At 45.0% G+C, this 18240-nt stretch overlaps 1 protein-coding gene across 1 annotated transcript in view; it reads right to left on the bottom strand.

Annotated features, from left to right (window-relative positions):
* obscna (obscurin, cytoskeletal calmodulin and titin-interacting RhoGEF a) overlaps positions 1 to 14720 on the bottom strand; it is an 83006-nt gene extending 68286 nt beyond the window's left edge. Inside the window, exons 1-20 of the mRNA XM_045205751.1 lie at positions 14702 to 14720; positions 14135 to 14419; positions 13665 to 13826; positions 12481 to 12585; positions 12080 to 12346; positions 10359 to 10628; positions 9895 to 10161; positions 8303 to 8566; positions 7678 to 7944; positions 7294 to 7563; positions 5270 to 5539; positions 4716 to 4982; positions 4307 to 4579; positions 3913 to 4176; positions 3390 to 3656; positions 2887 to 3153; positions 2463 to 2732; positions 2033 to 2302; positions 1210 to 1485; positions 456 to 722 (exon numbers count right to left, since the gene is read on the bottom strand). Of these exons, the coding sequence (XP_045061686.1) occupies positions 456 to 722; positions 1210 to 1485; positions 2033 to 2302; positions 2463 to 2732; positions 2887 to 3153; positions 3390 to 3656; positions 3913 to 4176; positions 4307 to 4579; positions 4716 to 4982; positions 5270 to 5539; positions 7294 to 7563; positions 7678 to 7944; positions 8303 to 8566; positions 9895 to 10161; positions 10359 to 10628; positions 12080 to 12346; positions 12481 to 12585; positions 13665 to 13826; positions 14135 to 14419; positions 14702 to 14720 (4867 nt within the window). The remainder of the gene's footprint in view (positions 1 to 455; positions 723 to 1209; positions 1486 to 2032; positions 2303 to 2462; positions 2733 to 2886; positions 3154 to 3389; positions 3657 to 3912; positions 4177 to 4306; positions 4580 to 4715; positions 4983 to 5269; positions 5540 to 7293; positions 7564 to 7677; positions 7945 to 8302; positions 8567 to 9894; positions 10162 to 10358; positions 10629 to 12079; positions 12347 to 12480; positions 12586 to 13664; positions 13827 to 14134; positions 14420 to 14701) is intronic.
* Positions 14721 to 18240: the final 3520 nt, after the last annotated feature.

The raw sequence follows: 18240 nt of genomic DNA, 5'->3' as shown, positions 1-18240 counted from the left end.
TGAGGACTAATTCTGAGCGTAGTGGTTTCAAGAACCTTTGATTGCAGTAATCCCAGCCATAAATGTCCTGTAAAGGGTTAATTCTTATAGGGCATTCGGGTTCTTGAACTTGCCTAATAACGTTCATTCATATTCAAGGACTCTGATCTACTAACCCTTTACAGGACAATAAGCAGGTAACCAAAGTTACAAGTAAGGGATAAAGCTCTTTCAGGGCAGAGTACTTAAAGCATGGATACACAGGAAGATATAGAACTGTATGTAATCTAACCTCTCTTGTTTATCACACTGGAATGAAGATTCCCCTGGATATACAGTATCACAAAGGAATATACAGGAATTTGTATTTCATCATAATGAAGTCATGGTTAACCAAAAATCTATCCATGTTCACAGACCACACATAAAAATAAAAAAATGTCTGAGACTGCATTAATAGATTTGGTCTGTCTCACCCTTCACGGTCAGTTCAGCAGTTGACTTGGCATCTTTACTCTTACAGGTGTATTTCCCAGCATCCCTCTCCTCCACGTTATGGATGAGCAATTTAGTGATGCGTCCCTCCTGCTTCATCTCATATTTGTCTCCAGACTTTAGGATGACTCTGCCCCTCCTCCAGTCCACGGGGTCTCCAGGCTTTGAGAGCTCACAACAGAACTCCCCACTGTCCCCCTCTATGATCACCATGTTCTGGAGCTGCCGCTTGAACGTCACAGGGAGAGCTGTGGAACCATTAACATTGGTTCATATTGTATGAGTGCAAGAAGTATAAATACAAACTAACTATTTGTATGGTCTCAAAGCAGGAGTCACTCAACCCTTCCACCTCTAACCTAAATAATTAAATGTGCTTATTTAGAAGGAAAAGCATTGATATTTAACTCGTCTCCCGAGTGGCGCAGTGGTCTAAGGCACTGCATCGCAGTGCTAGCTGTGCCACTAGAGATCCTGGTTCAAATCCAGGCTCTGTCGTAGCCGGCCGCGACCGGGAGACCCATGGGGCGGCGCATAATTGGCCCTGCGTCGTCCAGGGTAGGGAATGGCCGGCAGGGATGTAGCTCAGTTGGTAGAGCATGGCGTTTGCAACGCCAGGGTTGTGGGTTCATTTCCCACGGGGGGCCAGTATGAAAAATAAAATAATGTATGCACTCACTAACTGTAAGTTGCTCTGGATAAAAGTGTCTGCTAAATGACGTAAATGTTTTTTACCTTGCACTTTAACTTCAGCTGTGGTCTTCTGGTCTGCAGTGACACAGCTGTACTTCCCTATGTCCTCTGGTTGCACATTGGTAATGGTCATCTCAACTATTTTCCCCTCCAGTTTCATCTGGTACTTTCCTCCAGACAGGTTTTGGGACAGTTCTGTTTCCCCCCTCCACCACTCCACTGAGACCCCAGCCTTAGACAGCTCACAGTGCAGGGTTACGCTACCCTCCTCTGGGGCCTCCTGGTTCTTCAGACCCACTTTGAAGGTGGCAGGTACAGCTGGGGGAAAAAAACTATTTCATCATAGAGTGAACATTGAATGTGCTGAAAGCTAGAACAGCCTTGAGAAACCTTCCCCTTCAGTGGATAAGATGAAGGACATTAAATGAAGCCTACACTATAGTTAAGGGCTCTGGTTAAGTCAGGAACATTAAACACCCTAGAGAGGGGGATTCTACTAAGCTAACATATGGTATTGTTTTAAGATGGTCATACCAAAGATCATTTAGCTATTTGATTTTGAATTTTAGAACGCTACAGACATTTTTGTGAGAAGGCCAATTTTCTGGATGTCTCACGGTCTGACAAACACCGCTCTAGCTCTGCCACCTTTAACCGCAGTTGTGGATGGCCATTATCGTCGGATGCGGTGGATTCAGACACAGCCCATGCAAAAAATAGATATCTCTAGCTTAAAGAGACAGATTCTTAAGCTAGAGTCGATGTCCGCAGGGGCGTGGACATCGACTCTAGGTTAACCACGTTTATGTGCAATGAACACCAGTGACAGTTGTTTCATTAGAGCACAGAGCATTTTTCCCCCTACCAATGACTTTGACAGTGGCCTTTGTCTTCTGGTCTCGACACACACAGCTGTAGACTCCACTGTCCTCTGGCAGAGCCTCCCTGATGAGGAGTTCCAGTGCTGAGTCTGTCTGCTTGATCTGGTATTTGTCTCCATTCTGCAGTATCATCTCTCCTCCCAGCCTCCACTCCACTGGGACCCCTGCTTTAGACAGCTCACAGTGCAGCGAGATGGTGTTCCCTTCCTCAGTCTGCAGGTTCCTCAGCTTTTGCTTGAAAGTGATGGGAATTGCTGAAAGACACCATGGCAATGAGAGACATGGAATGCCGTTTATTTACTTAAAGGACTGTGATTTGATGCTGATGTACTGTATACTGCATACAATTTTGTTCACATTGGATATGAATTCAATGTGATTTTAAATATTTTCTCAATTGTCTCAAACCCTTACCTGTGACCGTAACACCGGCTGTGGTCTCCACATTGCCACAAACACAGGTGTAGATATTGCTGTCTTCAGGTTTCGCATCTATTATCTTCAGTTCATTCACCAACTCTCTCTGTCTTATCTGAAACTTCTCTCCATTGTTCAGAAGCTCCTCTCCTCCCCTCATCCATTCAACAGGGACTCCTGGTTTAGAGAGCTCACAGTGTAACACCAAATTGTTCCCCTCCTCAAACTGCACGTTCCTCAGCTTTTGTTTGAAGGTAACAGGCAGGGCTGAAGAAACATGAAAAATAATTTAATGAGAATAGTACAAACTGTATAAAAAAATGTGCCTTCATGTAAATGTCCAAAATGTAAATTCATAAAATGTAACTTCAAGAAAGATTAGCTATACAGGAAAACATAATAAGGCTGAGAAACTTCCTACCGCTGATTTTGACGGTGGCTGTGGTCTTTTGGTCTGCACACTCACAGCTATAGACTCCACTGTCTTCAGGCACAGTTTTCCATATCTGAAGCTCCGATATGGTCTCTCTCTTCCTTATCTGGAACTTCACTCCATTCTTTACCAGCTCCTCCCCTTTCTTCCACTCTACAGGCACTCCTGGTTTAGAAAGCTCACAGCGCAATGTAAAACTGTTGCCCTCCTCAGCCTGAACATTTTTCAACTGTTGTTTGAAGGAGATGGGGATAGCTGGGGAGTAAATAGCCATATTTTAGTATTAACCACCAACAGGCATGAAGACTGAATGAAAATGGAAATGTCTATTAAAAATATTTCCATTAATCTTCAGATAGATTGGGTTTAATGTGTGGGTGTGATAATGCAACATTGCAAAGTTATTGAATTCATTTGATTTCTGTTGGCACTAATGTTACTCCATATGATGCATCCTGGAAATTGAAATGAAAAGCAAGGATGGCTTTTACCGTGTACTGTGAGGGTGGCTGTGGTTCTGTGGTCTCGGCACTGACAGGTGTAATCTCCTGAGTCCTGAGGCTTCGGGCCAGTAATGGTCAAAGAGATGAAGGACTTCTTCTGCTTCATCAGGTACCTCTCTCCAGCTCTGAGGGTCTCCAAGCCCCTCCTCCAGTGGAATGCAACCCCCGGCAGGGAGAACTCACAAGACAGGGTCACATCCTCCCCCTCCTTTACCTCCATGCTCCGCAGCGGCTGGGTGAACTCAGCTGGGATGGCTGGAATAGAAAGAAGGACCCATAACAGCATCTCCCAATGACTAATACTGTACATTGTACTGTGACAAGAATAATCTAGGAGGAGTTGTAAAGCAAACAGGTAAAGAAGTAATCCTGTTCTGTCTTTTGAAATAATTGTTATCACATTTGACTATGACCACTATCCCATACATTAAACTTTACATGTGATGCCAAATGACCAGTAAGGGGGACAACAACATGATAAAATGAAGGAAAAAATAGGTCCTGTTCTCACCTTTTACAGTGACGACAGCCTTGGTGCTAACCGATCCAGCGCTGCACTCGTACACCCCTGCATCACTGTTACTGACCTCCCTGATGGTCAGCCTGGCCTCGTTACCTGAGCGACTGACATAGTACCTTGAGGAAATCCACATTAGGCAGCCATCTTTGTACCACAGGATGTGGCATGGCTTAGAGGTCATACACACCAGCACCAAACTGCCTCCCTCAATGGCCTCACAGTCCTCCAATGCTTTGGTAATGGTGGGACGTCGCTCTTTTCCACGGGAAGGGTAGATTACATAGACAACATGTCAAATACATACACTCTGTACAAAAATGATTGACACATAATTAACATTTTGTGAATAGTTGTTGTAAAACAATTAACTTTATGCTGACATTACCTCTAACAAGCAGTGAGGCGTAGGATCTCTTGTCGCCTGCCTCAAATGAGATGGTGCCTGAATCTTTACGAGCCAGCTGTTTGAACGTGAGGCTGTGGTAGCCCCCCGGGATCACCTGGATCTCATTCAGCTCGTTGGTGTACAGTAAGGTCTCATCCAGGTACCAATTGACCCCAACATAGTCGCTGGGACAGATACGACACCTGAACATCACTGTGTCATTCTCCAGACACTCAACATCCTCCAGCTCGTCCATGATCAACACCTTCTGACCTGCAGAGATCACACACACAGGGATTTAACATGAAACATACAAGCTGTATAGAATGGGTGCACTCAAAATGCCTGTCGTTCCACACTGACTTTAATGGTAATGACCGTTCTATTCATTCTATTTCTATGGCCTTACCATGCACGGTCAGTAGCGCCCGGCTCTGCATGGTGCCAACATCGCAGGTGTACACGTCGGTGTCACCCTTCTCCAGGCAGCTGATGGTGAGGTAGAGGACCACACCCTTCTGCTTCATCACATACTTCTTGCCCGCCCGGAGCTCCGCCATGCCCTTCAGCCAGGTCACCCGCTTGGCCGGCAGTCTCGTCTCGCATTCCAGCATCACCTTGCTCTTCTCCTCGGCCTGTGTGTCCCGCAGCTCCCGTGAAAATGAGTGCTGCAGCTCTGCAGAGGTGGGAGGGGTTAAATACACTTCCTGTGTGCTACACCTGAGCAGGTGTGTGGAGTGACAAAATGGTGCAAAAGCAGTATAAAAACTGGCCAAAACATTTCAAAACAGAACATTTCAAAACAAGTCCTTCAAGTCATCAGTCTCAAGTCAAAGTTGAGTCTTGAGGCTCCGAGTCAAAGTCTTGTCACAATTAATCTCATTTGCATGTGACACGAATCCACAACTTTGCTAAACAGCACTGTACAGTTACAGAAATACTGTAGTACTACCCAGTACTTGCCTCTGACCTCCAGCTTGGCCCGGGTGGCGATGCCATCGGCCTCACAGCAGTACTCCCCAGAGTCTCTGATGCAGGTGTTCGCGATCACCAGCCGTACCAGGTGCTCCTCCACACTAATCTCGTACTTGGGGGGGCTGTGCCTGATCTGATGGCCGTTCTTCAGCCAACGGATGAAGGCCTCAGGCTTGGTGATCTCACAGCTCAGTTCAGCGTCCTCCCCTGGGGTGGCTTTAACGCTCATCATGTCCCTGAACACATGCACTGGCTTCTCTATAGGAGTAGGGATATATATACACTGCTCAAAAAAATGAAGGGAACACTAAAATAACACATCCTAGATCTGAATGAATTAAATAATCTTATTAAATACTTTTTTCTTTACATAGTTGAATGTGCTGACAACAAAATCACACAAAAATTATCAATGGAAATCAAATTTATCAACCCGTGGAGGTCTGGATTTGGAAATTAAAGTGGAAAACCACACTACAGGCTGATCTAACTTTGATGTAATGTCCTTAAAACAAGTCAAAATGAGGCTCAGGAGTGTGTGTGGCCTCCACGTGCCTGTATGACCTCCCTACAACGCCTGGGCATGCTCCTGATGAGGTGGCGGATGGTCTCCTGAGGGATCTCCTCCCAGACCTGGACTAAAGCATCTGCCAACTCCTGGACAGTCTGTGGTGCAACGTGGCGTTGGTGGATGGAGCGAGACATGATGTCCCAGATGTGCTCAATTGGATTCAGGTCTGGGGAACGGGCGGGCCAGTCCATAGCATCAATGCCTTCCTCTTGCAGGAACTGCTGACACACTCCAGCCACATGAGGTCTAGCATTGTCTTGCATTAGGAGGAACCCAGGGCCAACCGCACCAGCACATGGTCTCACAAGGGGTCTGAGGATCTCATCTCGGTACCTAATGGCAGTCAGGCTACCTCTGGCGAGCACATGGAGGGCTGTGCGGCCCCCAAAGAAATGCCACCCCACACCATGACTGACCCACCGCCAAACCGGTCATGCTGGAGGATGTTGCAGGCAGCAGAACGTTCTCCACGGCGTCTCCAGACTCTGTCACGTCTGTCACATGTGCTCAGTGTGAACCTGCTTTCATCTGTGAAGAGCATAGGGCGCCAGTGGCAAATTTGCCAATCTTGGTGTTCTCTGGCAAATGCCAAACGTCCTGCACGGTGTTGGGCTGTAAGCACAACCCCCCACCTGTGGATGTCGGGCCCTCATACCACCCTCATGGAGTCTGTTTCTGACCGTTTGAGCAGACACATGCACATTTGTGGCCTGCTGGAGGTCATTTTGCAGGGCTCTGGCAGTGCTCCTCCTGCTCCTCCTTGCACAAAGGCGGAGGTAGCAGTCCTGCTGCTGGGTTGTTGCCCTCCTACGGCCTCCTCCATGTCTCCTGATGTACTGGCCTGTCTCCTGGTAGCGCCTCCATGCTCTGGACACTACGCTGACAGACACAGCAAACCTTCTTGCCACAGCTCGCATTGATGTGCCATCCTGGATGAGCTGCACTACCTGAGCCACTTGTGTGGGTTGTAGACTCCGTCTCATGCTACCACTAGAGTGAAAGCACCGCCAGCAGGAAGCATAAGAACTGAAAAGTGGTCTGTGGTCACCACCTGCAAAACCAGTCCTTTATTGGGGGTGTCTTGCTAATTGCCTATAATTTCCACCTGTTGTCTATACCATTTGCACAACAGCATGTGAAATGTATTGTCAATCAGTGTTGCTTCCTAAGTGGACAGTTTGATTTCACAGAAGTGTGATTGACTTGGAGTATTTTTTTGAGCAGTGTATTACACATTACATCAGATTTCCTCTAGGGACAAATATGTTTTACAGGCCTTCTGTCGACACAGACACATGTTGCTATAGGTTCTCTTTAGGAACAAACACACATTACAGATTAATTAATATTACTTGAGTGCAATCCTCTTTTTGCTTTTCCAGAGATTAGGCCATGACTGGCCATGATGACACCCAGCTTAGTATACATTTCAGACACTCACCTTTGACGAACAGCATGGTCCTGCAGCTGAGGTCTTTAATGAAGAAGACTATGTCCCCAGCTTCAGTCATAGTTGCATCTCTGATGGTCATCTTGTATTTGCGGCCCTTGTTTACGATCTGGATGCGGCTGTTGCTGATCACAAGTTGACCGTTCAGGGTCCAGGAGGGCTCGTCGATGACGTCGTGAGAGAGGACGCACTCGAAACTGCAACTCTCACCCTCCAGAACAGAGACGGTCTTCATACGCTGGGCGATGGTGATGTGAAGGTCTGTGGAGGGAAATGTCAGTGAGATCAGATGGACAATTGATTGACGATCAGATGGAGATTTCTGGTCCAATAATTTTTGGTCCAGACCACACTGATGATCTGTACCATACGTACCATGTACAGTGACCTTGGCCTTGGTCTGGCTAGTGCCCAGGTCACAGCTGTAGTGGCCTGCATCATCCTTACTCAGACTATGGATGATGAGGGTTAAGGACTTCCCAAACATGAGCAGCTCATATTTGTCACTGCTGGCCAGGACCGTACCATCCTTCCTCCAGACGGGGGTGACCGTTTCCTTAGAGGTCTCACACTGCAGACACACCTTCCCCTCCTCCTCCCCTGACATGTCTTCTAGAGACCTGAGGAACACTGCTGGCTTTTCTGGAGGAGACAAGAAACAGTCCAAACACATTAGCTACTGATCTAAATCTAAATCTCTTACATTCTTCCATGCATCAGTGGCTGATAGATCTCTTGCTCATTCCGAGTTACTTAAGGAGATCAGATTCAATCATCTTCAGGTCTCAGACATACAAAGTCTATTAGATTTGCTTCATTTTCCAATTAGATCTCCAGATTGGGGAAAAACAAACTCTGTCTTCCTCTATACATTGCAAATAAACTGTAAGACTTAAACAGAACTGACAAGGAACATACAACCACTAGCATTACACTACTTTCTCAATTACTCTTGCAGTGGCAGCTCACAAGTGAAAAGTGACAACTGTACAAGGCATACCTTTGACCTTGAGGGATGTGGACTCTGTGAGAAGGCCGGCCTTGAAGGTCACCCTGCTCTCCTGTGGGCAGAGCTTTTTGATGGTGAGGCTGTGAATGGTGCCCATGTTCTGAATCCTGGTAAAAGTGTTGGCATTGAGGTGGTTGTCGTTCAGAAGCCACTGCACGTTGGCTACTACGTAGTTGAGTTCACATGTGAACGTGGCGTTGCTATCCTCTTCCACCTTCATGTGCTCCAGGTGCCTTACGATCTTTAGCCTTCGCACTGAAAAAAAATATATATAGTTAATATCCATGGTGTCAGGGTTTTCTTGTCATTAATATCTACTGTTTCTACAAGGGGTGCTGATTAGTTAAAACCGCATTCCAGCAGGTGTCTATTCCACAAGTTACCACCGGCTAAATCTATGACGTTAAAATGCCTATTTACTCTTTTCCATCTGACTGCGCAATCCACTGTCTCATCAGCCCAGCCAGGCAATTTATAAACTTGATCTCCACTATAAAAAGCATCTAGACATTATCTCACTTCTCATTTCTTTTAGACTAACATTTTGTTTTTCAACAGCGGAGAATGGTATAAACTTTACTGTCTATCTCTCCGACATTTGCAACATTGTATCAATATTCAAATTCGATCTCCAGTTATCGCATAGTAATGAACGAGTCGGGATGAGACAGACAGGCAGGCAGGCAGATTTTCTCAGCCAGTCGAAATCATGAATCAGCATAATTTTTATGGATATACACAAAGAAATATCAATAGAAAACAGGTAAAACAAAACAGCTAGTTTGCAGTCTTTCCAGCTTCAGTTTGAAGTGATTGTGTTAGCTGTGTTGTTGGCTAGCTCCTCTGAACAAGTGACCTCATGAGAGAGCACATTTTCTATGCCAGGTGAAATTGTGCATCATTAGCTCATTGTTATGGATGTATCCAAATAAATGTCACTAGAAAACAGCTTAAACAAATGAAAATGCAGCTACTTTGTTGTTATTCAGTCTGCACTGTTTGACGTGACTGTAAGTTAGCCGTAGTTGGCTAGCAAGCAAGGGATAAGAACGTTGCCAGCCAGTATGGCAATAGAACATTTATAACGAACGACTGGGTTGCGTCCATAGATACAGAACAAAAAGACTTAACGACTGGATCGCGTCTCTGGCAACTGAACCGATAGAACGAACGACCAGCCGGCTTGGGTAGCAACCCAAGATTTGTGTCGTGACTATATCTTGTGGAAGGATGAAATAGTATGAATAAATTCATCAAAGTAAAGTTTTTAATTAAAATATGTAAATAATTATTTGAATATGTTGGTAACCCGTTGTATAAAAGTGATAATGCCCTCAAAGCCGGCATTTCATCTCGGGCGTAACAACACCCGTGCCAATATACCCTCCAAACACCGGCTTCTCTGGCATTATCACTTAAACAGCACAGTATAGATGAAGCAGTATAGATGAAGTGATATATAAAGAGTTTCACATCATCAAGCATGAAGCTGATTTCCATGATCAACCATCTGAACGTTGAAGCTTTGTCCGCAAAAACATTTCTAGCACTCTTTAATACAGTTCAAACAACAGCATCCTCACCCTCCACAGTGACCTTGGCCGTGCTCTTTGACCCTCCAGCCATGCAGCTGTACTGGCCAGTGTCGGTCTCCTTGAGGCCCTGGATGGTCAGCTCTGCCTGGCTCTTCTCCGTCCTCATGCTGTACTTGCTGGATGTCTGCAGGGCGGTGCGGCCCCTGTACCAGTGCACCACCCTTGGGGAGGGGGCGAACTGACAGCTCAGTGTGACCGAGCTGTTCTCTTTAGCCTCCACATCTGACATGGGCTGGACCACCTTCAGAGGGCGCTCTGGAAAGGTACAGGGATGGATAATGATATAATTCTCTATCTTAGTCTGTTTAAGGGATTAAAAAGCAAAGTATGAACCCAACGGCAAACACCTCTTGCAATACAGTATTCTAGCCTAGAGCCTGAAGGGTCACTGTCAACAGTGAGCAGGGTATCGTTCCAACTTTCACTTAGTGATAATCAATTAACTACCTTACCCTTAACGGTGAGCTGTGCCGTGGAGCGGCTCTTCCCGGCGTTGAACTGCACAGGGCCGGTCATAGAGCTGTCTGTGCTGATGAAGCAGAGGGTGTGCAGTGTGCCCTCCCGGTCTATGGTCAGTTCAGGCCCCTCCATCAGGACCTTTCCATCCAAGGTCCACTTGGGGGATCTCCCCGCCCTCAGGCTGGTCTCCACCTGGAACAGGGCCTCCCTGGGCTCGGTCACCTCCACAGACCTCAGCCCCCGCACTATGCTGATAGCCTGCTCTGCATGCACAGGGAGCACACATTGGATCAGTATCATCACTTAGGGCTACTTCAAAGGAAAGTGTACATCCAGGAAGTGAGTAAGGTAAATAGTTGGGTTATCAGTGTGAACATACATTAAGTATGTGGACACCTACTCGTCGAACATCTCATTCCAAAATCATGGGCATTAATATGGAGTTGTCCTCCCCCCTTTGCTGCTATAACAGCCTCCACTCTTCTGGGAAGGCTTTCCACTAGATGTTGGAACATTGATGCGGGGACTTGCTTCCATTCAGCCACAAGAGCATTGATGTTGGGCGATTAGGCCTGGCTCGCAGTCAGCGTTCCAATTCATCCCAAAGGTGTTTGATGGGGTTGAGGTCAGGGCTCTGTGCAGGCCAGTCAAGTTATTCCACACCGATCTCAACAAACCATTTCTGTATGGACCTCGCTTTGGGTACGGGGGCATTGTCATGCTGAAACAGGAAATGGCCTTCCCCAAACTGTTGCCACAAAGTTGGAAGCACAGAATTGTCTAGAATGTCATTGTATGCTGTACCGTTAAGATTTCCCTTCACTGGAAATAAGGGGCCTAGCCCGAATCATGAAAAACAGACCCAGACTATTATTCCTCCTCCACCAAACTTTATAGTTGGCACTATGCATTCGTCCGTCGGACTGCTAGATCGTGAAGTGTGAAATCGTCACTCCAGAGAACGTGTTTCCACTGCTCCAGAGTCCAATGGCGGCGAGCTTTACACCACTACAGCCGATGCTTGGCATTGCCCATGGTGAACTTAGGCTTGTGTATGGCTGCTCGGCCATGGAAACCCATTTCATGAAGCGCCCGACGAACAGTTCTTGTGCTGACGTTGCTTCCAGAGGCAGTTTGGAACTCAGTAGTGAGTGTTGCAAACGAGGACAGACGATTTTTACACACTAAGCGCTTCAGCACTTGGCGGTCCCGTTCTGTGAGCTTGTGTGGACTACCCCTTCGCGGCTGAGCCTAGATGTTTCGACTTCACAATAACAGCACTTACAGTTATCCGGGGCAGCTCTAGCAGGGCAGAAATTTGACTAACTGACTTGTTGTAAAGGTGGCATCCTATGACGGTGGCACGTTAAAAGTCACTGAGCTCTTCAGTACGGGCCATTCTACTGCCAAAGTTGGTCTATGGAGATTGCATGGTTGTGTGCTCAATTTTATACACCTGTCAGCAACGGGTGTGGCTGAAATAGCCGAATCCACTAATTTGAAGGGGTGTTCACATACTTTTAGCCATGTAGTATATTTAGTTGAATGATGTGTTTTGGTGACTTACGGATAAGTAAAAGGGTGTAACACTTTATATGAAGGTGTGCTTGTAAACTGCTTATTAACATTTAACATAAAAATATATATAACATTGGAACTAGTATGTTAAGCTGACCAGACAATAAGTCAGAATGAATCACAATGAGCATCTCACCCTCCACTAGCAGCTGGCAGGAGGTCTTGTCATCGCCAGCATCACAGGTGTAGGTGTCCTCGTCAGATGAGGCCACGTCATCAATGTGCAGCTGCCTGTAGACATCGTCGCTAACAATCTGGTGCTTCTTACTGGGCTGGATCTCATGCCTGTTCTTGAACCACCTGACCAGGGCATTGGCCCTGGACACCTGGCACTCCAGCAGTCCTTTGTGTTTGTACATCGCAATCTTCACTCTCAGAGGCTTCACTATCTGCACAGGTAGCTCTGTGGAAATAGGAGTAACATTGAACCATTGTTTATTGAACCTTCACCTGATGAGGTCACTTAGGCCAGATACAGGGTTTTTTTGTCATTGAGGAACCTTGAGATAGTTGATTCTCAAAATAGATGTTGTTCACCTTTTACCGTGAGAGTTGCATAGGAGGAGATCCTGTCAGCAGTGAATTTGATCTCCCCAGCAATTGCTGGCCTTACAGACTTGAAGCACATGGAGTGAGTTTTACCTGTATTCAGATAGAAATACATGTTTCATTAGTAGTATTCAATTATGTGTATAAACCCTGGATTGCTGGTGCTATTTAGTGGCCAATGAGAGGCTTTGAAGCCACCGGCCTCTATATTGGCACTCCCCAGTAGGAGCAGTCCTCCATAGGAATGAATGGAATTCTACAGTATTTCAATAAAATGTTTCAAGGGCAAAATTACATGTATTTAAGTATTTATTTGTTGTAATGGGGACAGTAACATTAGTACTCTCTAAACAAATATGGTAACACTTTCTATGAAGCCCATATGCGTAATGCATCATACAGCATTATACATGTACTCATAATGCACTATGATAGAGTAATAATACAGTATAAGCATAATTATGCACTCAATAAAGACTTATATAGACTCATAATTCCATATACCAATACCTATAATCATAATCACTTATAATGTACAGCAACATAGTGCTGTATAATTCCAGGTCATTTTTTCCTCAAGGATCATAAAGCATTATAATGACCATCAGTGTGATGCATTTCTAATGTTTATTTTGTCAATGAAAAGCACATCATTATTACTGCATCATAATCTTTGTTATGGTGTGTTATAGCATACTTATAAGCCACTATAAAGTAACCTTTGATTGCTTTAGGTAAAGTGATGATATGCCTAAGGCAGACAGATATAATACACCTGTTAAAGCTGTTACTATACAATTATAAAGTGGTTTATTGTCTGCTTTCAGTAAAGTAAAACTTTCTCCACGTTTCAACAGCGCCTCCTGTCAGTCATCTAGGGTTAATACATATAATTGGTAGTATACTGAGCTATAGACACATTTCAACAGCGCCTCCTGCCAGTCATCTAGGGTTAATACATATCATTGGTAGTACACTGAGCTATAGACACATTTCAACCTGGCCTCCTGTCAGTCATCTAGGGTTAATACATATCATTGGTAGTATACTGAGCTATAGACACATTTCAACAGCGCCTCCTGTCAGTCATCTAGGGTTAATACATATAATTGGTAGAATACTGAGCTATAGACACATTTCCATGACTAGGCTCAGTTGTGTCCCATGCTCACCCTCGTGCCTGATCTTGACGTTGTCTCCGTGTTTGATCCTGGTGTTGTCTCTGTACCAACGCCCGTCCACGTCCTCATAGTTGACCTCACACAGGAAGGTCACACTCTGTCTCTCAGTCACTTCCTCATCTTCCAACTCCTTCACAATCTGTATGTCTCTGGCTGGCAGACAACCACAGTGAGACAAACACAGACAGATAGGCCAGAAATTACCTAGAGATCGAGTATGTGATTCGATCAAATTATGTGCTGTGATGTATTGTGGTCTGAACTGGGATTTATCTGTGATTTTACATTTATTCTAGGCCAAGCCATTAGTCTGCCAAGTCAGTGAGACAATATCTGGCTAATATAGAGACAAACTGGCAAGAGACTTCCAGCTATTACAGAAGCGTTAGACTGAGGGAGGGTCATACAATTGTCCCAGTTGCATTATTCCTCTCATCTGTTGTGTTCTGTCATTCTGTTACCTATGACAGTGAGTTGGCCTGAGGTTTGGATCCAGTTTTGGTTCCCGTCAGTCTGGAAGGAGAACAAGCCAGTGTCTCCTATGGTGACCCGGGTGAAGGTGAGAGTGTGTTTATTCTTATGGGTAGTGATGCGACAGGTGGGCTTGGACTTTAGCCTGACCCCATCTTTGGTCCAGGTGCCCACTATGTAGGACAGGTTGAGGGTCACCTCGAACGTGCAGCCCTCACTCTCACACACCTCCACATCCTCCAGCCCCTTCACCACCTGGAGATGGATCTGGTTCTCTGCAGACAGACAGTAAGATATGTTCCAACGTGTGTGTGTGTGTGTGTGTGTGTGTGTGTGTGTGTGTGTGTGTGTGTGTGTGTGTGTGTGTGTGTGTGTGTGTGTGTGTGTGTGTGTGTGTGTGTGTGTGTGTGTGTGTGTGTGTGTGTGTGTGTGTGTGTGTGTGTGTGTGTGTGTGTGTGTGTGTGTGTGTGTGTGTGTGTGAAACATTTCACTTTTCTATGTCGGGTCATTGAATATTGAATAAATTAGAATGAAACACAAAGTCGAAGACAAGTAACTGAATAGAATGTGTCCCATGGAATGGAGGTCTTACTTGCAGCAGCTACTTTGCTCCCAGGCTTATCTCCCATGGTTTGTCAGGAGGGATGGCTTCAACCACTTCTGATAGGGGTTGGCTTTCCGTATCTCTAGGTTGTCCCTAGGGCTAAAACTACACAGTTTGATACATTTTTAAAAACATGCTATAAGTCAAGGAAACCTTCATATTGACTTGTAAATAACCCCTCCACTCTCTCACTCTCACAGACATTTTTCAAAATGAAGGACCAACGTGGTCAGAACTTGAAAGCAACACTTTTAATATGGCTATACTGTGATGTGTCATGGCTGGCTGGCGCCCGACATAATGAAGATGACAAGTAATCTCTGTCATCTCACATGGCTGAGCTCAGCATCATTAATTTAGCTTCAGCTGTGCTGTCCCATCCAGCAGTCTACATGTATAGTATGTATGTTAGAAGGAGGATCCACTAACCTCGCAATAGGTTAAACAAATTAAAGGTGTCAATCATTATGACTGACTGATATACCTGTAGACTACAAAAACATAATCAATCGATGAGTTGAAAGGTTATTAAGACTCCACCCACTATGAGGGGCATGAAGCTTGATAATGGCGGAGGGCCAACCAAGGACAACACCTCATCAAATGACTTGCCACGTCATTTTACTCACGTGGTGCTGTGTGCGTGATACAGAAATACAGACACATTCTCAATCTCAGACAACATTGTCTCACAGACCTTACGCAACAAAACCCAATAAGGTTATCGACAAAGGAGGTCAGCCAAAGTCACTTCACATATTTATATGTCCAAACAGCTATGGAGAGAGTATCTGATTAACCATCATGCATCTCCCACTCGGGACTGTGTCATTTTCCATTATCTGTTTCCATAGAAGGTAAGACTAGTGTAAAAATCTTAACAACTAGATCACATTAACATTGGCCAAATGGGCAACTGGCTAGTGTGAGCACGTAGTATGATATTCAGTCTACAGTACTAATTGATGGATAACATACTCACAACTTGTCACTACAGGAACATAGAGCAGAACAGCAGATAGATACAATGTCAAACGGCTTTGAAATGATACTAAATGTTAATGTGAACACCTGCCTGTAATGTCATAATTCTCAGACCCATGAGCATTATGGTACCCAATCATTATCAATTTCCTGATGCATAAAAATAAGTGCCAGAAAAGTATCAATTTCTTTTGATACAATAACATACAGTATCAGTAATATTCTACTCACAATGACAACTAGAACTCTGACCACTTGCTGTGGTGTACCCACCTTAAGCCTGGTCAGCTGTATTCTGGGAAAATCTCTTTCCTCACATGCCCTCTCAGTATCCTAACAAAAATACCACTTTTAGCTGGACAAAAAAGCTGTCAAAACTGTCCGCCTGTCATGAAAGGTATGTCCGACCCTTGTCTTCTTTCTCCCCAATCCCTCAAGATTAATAACAAAAGTTTGGCGAGGAGAGAGAATGCCCAGGTTGGAGGGCTATCCTATCTCACGGTCCCCAGAGCGGACGGTCAGCCAGTGGCCCTTTCTCTTTTTTTCTGCTTTGGTAAAGCCTAATGCTGAACAGCTGACATATCTCTCCTGTCAGACTGTCCTCCAAAATAGACCAGTGTCATTATACACGTTAAGATAGCTTTGGCTTTACTGCTGTGAGGCAACTCCTGCCCAGCATCAGTAGAGTGGATTTATCCACGCAAGTTCAGAAAACACCAGACAATTATATGATAGACATGCTATGATGTTTTTCCCTTTTTGTTCTTATGTCATATTGGATGGGAAGCTCTCCTCTGACCAACAAATTAGTTGGATTTTATGCCTGTATCTTGCAACTTCCTTGGATTGTAAACTGTCATGGTCAAAACATATTGATTCAATGGTTGTAAAGATGGGGAGAGGTCTGTCCATGATAAAGAGATGATCTGCTTTTTTGACACCACAATCCACAAAGCAAGTCCTGCTGGCTCTAGTTTGATCTTATCTTGATTATTGCCCAGTCATATGGTCAGGTGCTGCAAAGAAGGACCTAGAAAAACTGCAGCTGGCCCAGAACATAGTTGCATGTTTTGCTCTGCACTGTAATCAGAGGGCTAATATCAATACTATGCAAGCCAGTCTCTCTTGGCTAAACGTAGAGGAGAGACTGACTGCATCACTTCTTCTTTTATAAGAAACATTTTGTGCATAGTCAACTTACACACAGCTCTGACACACACACTTACCCCACCAGACATGCCAACAGGGGTCTTTTCACATTCCCCAAATCCAGAGCAAATTCAAGAAAACGTACAGTATTATACAGTATTGAGCCATGATTGCATGGAACTCCCATCTCAGATTGCTCAGGTGAACATCAAACCTGGTTTCAAAAAACAGATAACGCCTCTCCCCTATTTGACCTAGATATTTTGTGTGTATGTACAGATATGTCGGCTATGTGTGACGTTTCAAATGTATGTAGTTCTGTCCTTGAGCTGTTCTTGTCTATTAATGTTCTGTACTACGTAATGTTTCATGTTTTGTGTGGACCCCAGGAAGAGGGCTTGATGGCATTCCAGTACAGTTATATCAAACCTTTTTTGATGTACTCAAAGATCCATTATGAGCATGTTTTAAAATGGTAGACTATCAGGTACTCAACAAGGAGGTCGGATTTCACTCTTACTGAAACAGCACCCAGGTGGTAAGTAAAACTGGAGGCCTCTTACACTTCAACAATCCTGGCGAAATGCATTGCGCATAGAATTAAATCGTTTTTTACCAGATATTGTTCATTCTGATCAGACAGTTTTTTACATGGACGATACATTGTGCATTCGGAAAGTATTCAGACCCCTTGACTTTTTCCACATTTTGTTACGTTATAGCCTTATTCTAACAAGGATGATATTCTTTTTTTGTTGAAATATCACATTTACATAAGTATTCAGACCCTTTACTCAGTACTTTGTTGAAGCACCTTTAGCAGCTATTACAGCCTCGAGTCTTCTTTGGTATGACGCTACAAGCTTGGCACACCTGTATTTGGGGAGTTTCTCCCATTCTTCTCTGCAGATCCTCTCAAGCTCTGTCAGGTTGGATGGGGAGTGTCGCTGCCCAGCTATTTTCAGGTCTCTCCAGAGATGTTTGATCGGGTTCAAGTCAGGGCTCTGACTGGGCCTCTCAAGGACATTCAGAGACTTGTCCCGAAGCCTCTCCTGCGTTATCTTGGCTGTGTGTTTACGGTCATTGTCCTGTTGGAAGGTGAACTTTCTTCCCAACCTGAGGTCCTGAGGGCTCTGGAGAAGGTTTTCATGAAGGATCTCTCTGTACTTTGCTCCGTTCATCTTTCCCTCTATCCTGAATAGTCTACCAGTCCCTGCGCCTGAAAAACATCCCCACAGCATGATGCTGCCACCACCATGCTTCACCGTAGGGATGGTGCCAGGTTTCCTCAAGACGTGGCGCTTGGCATTCAGGCCAATGACTTAAATCTTGGTTTCATCAGACCAGAGAATCTTGTTT

This window comes from Coregonus clupeaformis, chromosome 20 (genome assembly GCF_020615455.1).
Source record: "Coregonus clupeaformis isolate EN_2021a chromosome 20, ASM2061545v1, whole genome shotgun sequence".
In the NCBI taxonomy this organism is placed as follows: Eukaryota; Metazoa; Chordata; class Actinopteri; order Salmoniformes; family Salmonidae; genus Coregonus; species Coregonus clupeaformis.
The sequence above is the reverse complement of the archived record's forward strand: the minus strand, read 5'-3'. Positions and strand labels throughout refer to the sequence as shown.